Consider the following 11,080-nt stretch of genomic DNA (forward strand, 5'->3'; position numbering starts at 1 on the left):
AAAACAACAGCAGGAATAACTAAACAACAGCAGGAATAACAAAACAACAGCAGGAATAACAAAACAACAGCAGGAATAACAAAACAACAGCAGGAATAACAGCAGGCATAACAAAACAACAGCAGGAATAACTAAACAACAGCAGTAATAACAGCAGGAATAACTAAACAACAGCAGGCATAACAAAACAACAGCAGGAATAACTAAACAACAGCAGGAATAACAAAACAACAGCAGGAATAACTAAACAACAGCAGGAATAACAAAACAACAGCAGGAATAACTAAACAACAGCAGGAATAACTAAACAACAGCAGGAATAACTAAACAACAGCAGGCATAACAAAACAACAGCAGGAATAACTAAACAACAGCAGGAATAACAAAACAACAGCAGGAATAACAGCAGGCATAACAAAACAACAGCAGGCATAACTAAACAACAGCAGGAATAACTAAACAACAGCAGGCATAACTAAACAACAGCAGGAATAACAGCAGGCATAACAAAACAACAGCAGGAATAACAAAACAACAGCAGGAATAACAAAACAGGCAGGAATAACAGCAGGCATAACAAAACAACAGCAGGCATAACTAAACAACAGCAGGAATAACTAAACAACAGCAGGAATAACTAAACAACAGCAGGAATAACTAAACAACAGCAGGAATAACAAAACAACAGCAGGAATAACTAAACAACAGCAGGAATAACAAAACAACAGCAGGAATAACTAAACAACAGCAGGAATAACTAAACAACAGCAGGAATAACAAAACAACAGCAGGCATAACTAAATACAAGGTTACATTTTGCAACTTTACAACTTTGTGTGTTTCCAAAAGCCTGTCGTTTCTGTGATGTGGCGTCGTTTCTCTAAACTCATACTATCGCAATATAATAACACTGATCTGTACTCTAAACTCATACTATCCTAATATAGTAACAGTGATCTGTACTCTAAACTCATACTATCCTAATATAGTAACAGTGATCTGTACTCTAAACTCATACTATCCTAATATAGTAACAGTGATCTGTATTCTAAACTCATACTATCCTAATATAGTAACAGTGATCTGTACTCTAAACTCATACTATCGCAATATAGTAACAGTGATCTGTACTCTAAACTCATACTATCGCAATATAATAACACTGATCTGTACTCTAAACTCATACTATCCTAATATAGTAACAGTGATCTGTACTCTAAACTCATACTATCCTAATATAGTAACAGTGATCTGTACTCTAAACTCATACTATCCTAATATGGTAACACTGATCTGTACTCTAAACTCATACTATCCTAATATGGTAACACTGATCTGTACTCTAAACTCATACTATCCTAATATAGTAACAGTGATCTGTATTCTAAACTCATACTATCCTAATATAGTAACAATGTATCTAAACTCATACTATCCTAATATAGTAACAATGATCTGTATTCTAAACTCATACTATCCTAATATAGTAACAGTGATCTGTACTCTAAACTCATACTATCCTAATATAGTAACACTGATCTGTATTCTAAACTCATACTATCCTAATATAGTAACAGTGAACACTGATCTGTATTCTAAACTCATACTATCCTAATATAGTAACAGTGATCTGTACTAAACTAAACTCATACTATCCTAATATAGTAACAGTGATCTGTATTCTAAACTCATACTATCCTAATATAGTAACAGTGATCTGTATTCTAAACTCATACTATCCTAATATAGTAACACTGTATCTAAACTCATACTATCCTAATATGTAACAGTGATCTAAAAACTCATACTATCCTAATATAGTAACACTGATCTGTACTCTAAACTCATACTATCCTAATATAGTAACACTGATCTAAACTCATACTATCCTAATATAGTAACAGTTCTAAAACTCATACTATCCTAATATAGTAACAGTGATCTGTACTCTAAACTCATACTATCCTAATATAGTAACAGTGATCTGTATTCTAAACTCATACTATCCTAATATAGTAACAATGATCTGTATTCTAAACTCATACTATCCTAATATAGTAACAGTGATCTGTATTCTAAACTCATACTATCCTAATATAGTAACAGTGATCTGTATTCTAAACTCATACTATCCTAATATAGTAACAGTGATCTGTATTCTAAACTCATACTATCCTAATATAGTAACAGTGATCTGTATTCTAAACTCATACTATCCTAATATAGTAACAGTGATCTGTATTCTAAACTCATACTATCCTAATATAGTAACAGTGATCTGTATTCTAAACTCATACTATCCTAATATAGTAACAGTGATCTGTCTCTCTGTCTCTCAGGGTACAAAGCAATGTAACGTCTGCATCAAATACAATAGCATCGAACAACCAAACATGACTTTAAAAACTCAATCGGGTGCAGATCAAACAAACATGTGAGAGAGCAAACAAAGGACATAGGTGTGTGTCTGTGTGTGTGTGTTGCGTGACCGCACGTGTGTGTGTTGCGTGACCGCACATGTATGTGTGTGTGTGTGCATGACCGCACGTGTGTCTGTGTGTTTGTGTGTGTGTCTGTGTGTGTGTGTTGCGTGACCGCACGTGTGTGTGTGTGTGTCTGTGTGTGTGTGTTGCGTGTCCGTGTGTCTGTGTCTGTGTGTGTGTCTGTGTGTTGCGTGTCCGTGTGTGTGTGTGTGTGACTTACCTTTCTGTTCCACTTCTATCCAAGCCATCACGGAAAGATAAGAGGAATGGAAAGAACAAGAAGAGACACAAGAAGAGAGTAAGACAAGGAGTCAAGGAGAGAGAGACAAGGAGAGAGAAGAGAGAGTAAGACAAGGAGACAAGGAGAGAGAGACAAGGAGAGAGAAGAGAGAGTAAGACAAGGAGACAAGGAGAGAGAGACAAGGAGAGAGAAGAGAGAGACAAGGAGAGAGAAGAGAGAGTAAGACAAGGAGACAAGGAGAGAGAGACAATGAGAGAGAAGAGAGAGTAAGACAAGGAGACAAGGAGAGAGAGACAAGAAGAGAGAAGAGAGAGAGACAAGGAGACAAGAAGAGAGAGAGAAAAGGAGACAAGGAGAGAGAGACAAGAAGAGAGAAGAGAGAGAGACAAGGAGACCAGAAGAGAGAGAGACAAGGAGACGAGAAGAGAGAGAGAAGAGAGAGACAAGAAGAGAGAAGAGAGAGAAGAGAGAGAGAAGAGAGAGACAAGAAGAGAGAAGAAGAGAGAGACAAGAAGAGAGAAGAGAGAGACAGATGAGAGAAGAAGAGAGAGACAGATGAGAGAAGAAGAGAGAGACAAGAAGAGAGAAGAGAGAGATAAGAATAGAGAAGAAGAGAGAGACAAGAAGAGAGAAGAGAGAGACAAGAAGAGAGAAGAGAGAGACAAGAAGAGAGAAGAGAGAGAGACAAGAAGAGAAAAGAAGAGAGACAAGAAGAGAGAAGAAGAGAGAGAGAAGAGAGAGACAAGGAGAGAGACAAGAAGAGAGAAGAAGAGAGATACAAGAGAGGGAGAGAAGGAAGTGAGAGACAAGAGGAGAGAAGAAGAGAGAGAGACAAAACAATAGATTAACATTTCAATAACAAGAGTATTATGATAATTTGTTACCTGAGTGTGTGAGTAATAACAATGGTGAGAACACACACACACACACACACACACACACACACACACACACACACACACACACACACACACACACACACACACACACACACACACACACACACACACACACACACACACACACACACACACACACACTCACACACACCGTACACCTTCTCCTCTCACAGCCTAATACGTCTTTAATAAACCATACGTTTTCTATAAAACAATGTCATTATCTTCACACTGTAGCGCAGTAGTCAGGTTAACACTACGCTAGTTTGTGTGTGTGTGTGTGTGTGTGTGTGTGTGTGTGTGTGTGTGTGTGTGTGTGTGTGTGTGTGTGTGTGTGTGTGTGTGTGTGTGTGTGTGTGTGTGTGTGTGTGTGTGTGTGTTTATGATAATACAATCAGAGATCTCCATAATCTGTTACGATTCATCTGTTCTGATTCAGTTATTCATGCACACACACAAACATACACACACACACACACACACACACACACACACACACACACACACACACACACACACACACACACACACACACACACACACACACACACACACACACACACACACACACACACACACACACAGGGTCTATAGTAGTATAATACACTATATAGGGAACAGGGTCTATAGTAGTATACTACACTATATAGGGAACAGGGTCTATAGTAGTATACTACACTATATAGGGAACAGGGTCTATAGTAGTATAATACACTATATAGGGAACAGGGTCTAGAGTAGTATACTACACTATATAGGGAACAGGGTCTAGTAGTATACTACACTATATAGGGAACAGGGTCTATAGTAGTATACTACACTATATAGGGAACAGGGTAGTATAATACTATAGTAGGGTATAGTAGTATAATACACTATATAGGGAACAGGGTCTATAGTAGTATAATACACTATATAGGGAACAGGGTCTATAGTAGTATACTACACTATATAGGGAACAGGGTCTATAGTAGTATACTACACTATATAGGGAACAGGGTCTATAGTAGTATACTACACTATATAGGGAACAGGGTCTATAGTAGTATAATACACTATATAGGGAACAGGGTCTATAGTAGTATACTACACTATATAGGGAACAGGGTCTATAGTAGTATAATACACTATATAGGGAACAGGGTCTATAGTAGTATAATACACTATATAGGGAACAGGGTCTATAGTAGTATACTACACTATATAGGGAACAGGGTCTATAGTATACTACACTATATAGGGAACAGGGTCTATAGTAGTATACTACACTATATAGGGAACAGGGTCTATAGTATACTACACTATATAGGGAACAGGGTCTATAGTAGTATAATACACTATATAGGGAACAGGGTCTATAGTAGTATAATACACTATATAGGGAACAGGGTCTATAGTAGTATACACTATATAGGGAACAGGGTCTATATTATAATACACTATATAGGGAACAGGGTCTATAGTAGTATACTACACTATATAGGGAACAGGGTCTATAGTAGTATACTACACTATATAGGGAACAGGGTCTATAGTAGTATAATACACTATATAGGGAACAGGGTCTATAGTATACTACACTATATAGGGAACAGGGTCTATAGTAGTATACTACACTATATAGGGAACAGGGTCTATAGTATAGCACTATATAGGGAACAGGGTCTATAGTAGTATAATACACTATATAGGGAACAGGGTCTATAGTAGTATACTACACTATATAGGGAACAGGGTCTATAGTAGTATACTACACTATATAGGGAACAGGGTCTATAGTAGTATACTACACTATATAGGGAACAGGGTCTATAGTAGTATACTACACTATATAGGGAACAGGGTCTATAGTATACTACACTATATAGGGAACAGGGTCTATAGTAGTATAATACACTATATAGGGAACAGGGTCTATAGTAGTATAATACACTATATAGGGAACAGGGTCTATAGTATAATACACTATATAGGGAACAGGGTCTATAGTATACTACACTATATAGGGAACAGGGTCTATAGTATACTACACTATATAGGGAACAGGGTAGTAGTATACTACACTATATAGGGAACAGGGTCTATAGTAGTATACTACACTATATAGGGAACAGGGTCTATAGTAGTATAATACACTATATAGGGAACAGGGTCTATAGTAGTATAATACACTATATAGGGAACAGGGTCTATAGTAGTATACTACACTATATAGGGAACAGGGTCTATAGTAGTATAATACACTATATAGGGAACAGGGTCTATAGTAGTATACTACACTATATAGGGAACAGGGTCTATAGTAGTATAATACACTATATAGGGGGTCTAACAGGGTCTATAGTAGTATATAATACACTATATAGGGAACAGGGTCTATAGTAGTATACTACACTATATAGGGAACAGGGTCTATAGTAGTATACTACACTATATAGGGAACAGGGTCTATAGTAGTATACTACACTATATAGGGAACAGGGTCTATAGTATAATACACTGTATAGGGAACAGGGTCTATAGTAGTATAATACACTATATAGGGAACAGGGTCTATAGTATAATACACTATATAGGGAACAGGGTCTGTAGTAGTATAATACACTATATAGGGAACAGGGTCTATAGTAGTATACTACACTATATAGGGAACAGGGTCTATAGTAGTATAATACACTATATAGGGAACAGGGTCTATAGTAGTATAATACACTATATAGGGAACAGGGTCTATAGTATAATACACTATATAGGGAACAGGGTCTATAGTATACTACACTATATAGGGAACAGGGTCTATAGTATACTACACTATATAGGGAACAGGGTCTATAGTAGTATACTACACTATATAGGGAACAGGGTCTATAGTAGTATAATACACTATATAGGGAACAGGGTCTATAGTATAATACACTATATAGGGAACAGGGTCTATAGTAGTATACTACACTATATAGGGAACAGGGTCTATAGTAGTATACTACACTATATAGGGAACAGGGTCTATAGTATAATACACTATATAGGGAACAGGGTCTATAGTAGTATAATACACTATATAGGGAACAGGGTCTATAGTAGTATACTACACTATATAGGGAACAGGGTCTATAGTAGTATAATACACTATATAGGGAACAGGGTCTATAGTATACTACACTATATAGGGAACAGGGTCTATAGTAGTATACTACACTATATAGGGAACAGGGTCTATAGTAGTATACTACACTATATAGGGAACAGGGTCTATAGTAGTATAATACACTATATAGGGAACAGGGTCTATAGTAGTATAATACACTATATAGGGAACAGGGTCTATAGTAGTATACTACACTATATAGGGAACAGGGTCTATAGTAGTATAATACACTATATAGGGAACAGGGTCTATAGTATAATACACTATATAGGGAACAGGGTCTATAGTATAATACACTATATAGGGAACAGGGTCTATAGTAGTATAATACACTATATAGGGAACAGGGTCTATAGTAGTATACTACACTATATAGGGAACAGGGTCTATAGTATAATACACTATATAGGGAACAGGGTCTATAGTATAATACACTATATAGGGAACAGGGTCTATAGTAGTATAATACACTATATAGGGAACAGGGTCTATAGTATAATACACTATATAGGGAACAGGGTCTATAGTAGTATAATACACTATATAGGGAACAGGGTCTATAGTATAATACACTATATAGGGAACAGGGTCTATAGTAGTATACTACACTATATAGGGAACAGGGTCTATAGTATAATACACTATATAGGGAACAGGGTCTATAGTATAATACACTATATAGGGAACAGGGTCTATAGTATAATACACTATATAGGGAACAGGGTCTATAGTATAATACACTATATAGGGAACAGGGTCTATAGTAGTATACTACACTATATAGGGAACAGGGTCTATAGTAGTATACTACACTATATAGGGAACAGGGTCTATAGTAGTATAATACACTATATAGGGAACAGGGTCTATAGTATACTACACTATATAGGGAACAGGGTCTATAGTAGTATACTACACTATATAGGGAACAGGGTCTATAGTATAATACACTATATAGGGAACAGGGTCTATAGTAGTATAATACACTATATAGGGAACAGGGTCTATAGTAGTATACTACACTATATAGGGAACAGGGTCTATAGTAGTATAATACACTATATAGGGAACAGGGTCTATAGTAGTATAATACACTATATAGGGAACAGGGTCTATAGTAGTATACACTATATAGGGAACAGGGTCTATAGTATAATACACTATATAGGGAACAGGGTCTATAGTATAATACACTATATAGGGAACAGGGTCTATAGTAGTATACTACACTATATAGGGAACAGGGTCTATAGTATACTACACTATATAGGGAACAGGGTCTATAGTATAATACACTATATAGGGAACAGGGTCTATAGTAGTATACTACACTATATAGGGAACAGGGTCTATAGTAGTATAATACACTATATAGGGAACAGGGTCTATAGTATACTACACTATATAGGGAACAGTGTCTATAGTATACTACACTATATAGGGAACAGGGTCTATAGTAGTATACTACACTATATAGGGAACAGGGTCTATAGTAGTATAATACACTATATAGGGAACAGGGTCTATAGTAGTATAATACACTATATAGGGAACAGGGTCTATAGTATACTACACTATATAGGGAACAGGGTCTATAGTAGTATAATACACTATATAGGGAACAGGGTCTATAGTAGTATACTACACTATATAGGGAACAGGGTCTATAGTAGTATACTACACTATATAGGGAACAGGGTCTATAGTATAATACACTATATAGGGAACAGGGTCTATAGTATAATACACTATATAGGGAACAGGGTCTATAGTAGTATAATACACTATATAGGGAACAGGGTCTATAGTAGTATACTACACTATATAGGGAACAGGGTCTATAGTATACTACACTATATAGGGAACAGGGTCTATAGTATAATACACTATATAGGGAACAGGGTCTATAGTATAATACACTATATAGGGAACAGGGTCTATAGTAGTATAATACACTATATAGGGAACAGGGTCTATAGTATACTACACTATATAGGGAACAGGGTCTATAGTAGTATAATACACTATATAGGGAACAGGGTCTATAGTAGTATACTACACTATATAGGGAACAGGGTCTATAGTATATACTACACTATATAGGGAACAGTAGTATACTACACTATATAGGGAACAGGGTCTATAGTAGTATAATACACTATATAGGGAACAGGGTCTATAGTAGTATACACTACACTATATACTACACTATATAGGGAACAGGGTCTATAGTAGTATACTACACTATATAGGGAACAGGGTCTATAGTAGTATAATACACTATATAGGGAACAGGGTCTATAGTAGTATAATACACTATATAGGGAACAGGGTCTATAGTATACTACACTATATAGGGAACAGGGTCTATAGTAGTATACTACACTATATAGGGAACAGGGTCTATAGTAGTATAATACACTATATAGGGAACAGGGTCTATAGTATACTACACTATATAGGGAACAGGGTCTATAGTAGTATACTACACTATATAGGGAACAGGGTCTATAGTAGTATAATACACTATATAGGGAACAGGGTCTATAGTATACTACACTATATAGGGAACAGGGTCTATAGTATAATACACTATATAGGGAACAGGGTCTATAGTAGTATAATACACTATATAGGGAACAGGGTCTATTGTAGTATACTACACTATATAGGGAACAGGGTCTATAGTATAATACACTATATAGGGAACAGGGTCTATAGTATAATACACTATATAGGGAACAGGGTCTATAGTAGTATAATACACTATATAGGGAACAGGGTCTATAGTAGTATACTACACTATATAGGGAACAGGGTCTATAGTATAATACACTATATAGGGAACAGGGTCTATAGTATAATACACTATATAGGGAACAGGGTCTATAGTAGTATAATACACTATATAGGGAACAGGGTCTATAGTATAATACACTATATAGGGAACAGGGTCTATAGTATAATACACTATATAGGGAACAGGGTCTATAGTATACTACACTATATAGGGAACAGGGTCTATAGTAGTATACTACACTATATAGGGAACAGGGTCTATAGTATAATACACTAGTATAATATACACTATATAGGGAACAGGGTCTATAGTAGTATACTACACTATATAGGGAACAGGGTCTATAGTAGTATACTACACTATATAGGGAACAGGGTCTATAGTAGTATAATACACTATATAGGGAACAGGGTCTATAGTAGTATACTACACTATATAGGAACAGGGTCTATAGTAGTATACTACACTATATAGGGAACAGGGTCTATAGTAGTATAATACACACTATATAGGGAACAGGGTCTATAGTATATAATACACTATATAGGGAACAGGGTCTATAGGGGAACAGGGTCTATAGTAGTATACTACACTATATAGGGAACAGGGTCTATAGTAGAACTACACTATATAGGGAACAGGGTCTATAGTAGTATAATACACTATATAGGGAACAGGGTCTATAGTAGTATAATACACTATATAGGGAACAGGGTCTATAGTAGTATACTACACTATATAGGGAACAGGGTCTATAGTATACTACACTATATAGAGAACAGGGTCTATAGTAGTATACTACACTATATAGGGAACAGGGTCTATAGTAGTATAATACACTATATAGGGAACAGGGTCTATAGTATACTACACTATATAGGGAACAGGGTCTATAGTAGTATACACTATATAGGGAACAGGGTCTATATAGGGAACAGGGTCTATAGTATACTACACTATATAGGGAACAGGGTCTATAGTAGTATACTACACTATATAGGGAACAGGGTCTATAGTAGTATACTACACTATATAGGGAACAGGGTCTATAGTAGTATAATACACTATATAGGGAACAGGGTCTATAGTAGTATAATACACTATATAGGGAACAGGGTCTATAGTAGTATACTACACTATATAGGGAACAGGGTCTATAGTATACTACACTATATAGGGAACAGGGTCTATAGTAGTATACTACACTATATAGGGAACAGGGTCTATAGTAGTATAATACACTATATAGGGAACAGGGTCTATAGTAGTATAATATACTATATAGGGAACAGGGATAATTCTGCATGGTTACAGGGTTAATTATGGATGGTTACAGGGATAATTCTGCATGGTTACAGGGTTAATTCTACATGGTTACATGGTTAATTCTACATGGTTACAGGGTTAATTATACATGGTTACAGGGTTAATTCTACATGGTTACAGGGTTAATTCTGCATGGTTACAGGGTTAATTCTGCATGGTTACAGGGTTAATTCTACATGGTTA

The 11,080-nt window shown here is 36.0% G+C and overlaps 1 protein-coding gene across 1 annotated transcript in view; it reads right to left on the reverse strand.

Moving 5' to 3' along the window:
* The window catches only part of LOC124024821 (adhesion G protein-coupled receptor L3-like), a 13,133-nt gene extending 10,317 nt beyond the window's left edge, over positions 1 to 2,816 (reverse strand). The window contains exon 1 of the mRNA XM_046338583.1: positions 2,704 to 2,816. Within this exon, the coding sequence (XP_046194539.1) occupies positions 2,704 to 2,731 (28 nt within the window). The 5' untranslated portion in view covers positions 2,732 to 2,816. The remainder of the gene's footprint in view (positions 1 to 2,703) is intronic.
* Between the last annotated feature and the right edge of the window lie 8,264 nt (positions 2,817 to 11,080).

This window comes from Oncorhynchus gorbuscha, unplaced genomic scaffold, assembly GCF_021184085.1.
Source record: "Oncorhynchus gorbuscha isolate QuinsamMale2020 ecotype Even-year unplaced genomic scaffold, OgorEven_v1.0 Un_scaffold_2015, whole genome shotgun sequence".
Taxonomy (NCBI): domain Eukaryota; kingdom Metazoa; phylum Chordata; class Actinopteri; order Salmoniformes; family Salmonidae; genus Oncorhynchus; species Oncorhynchus gorbuscha.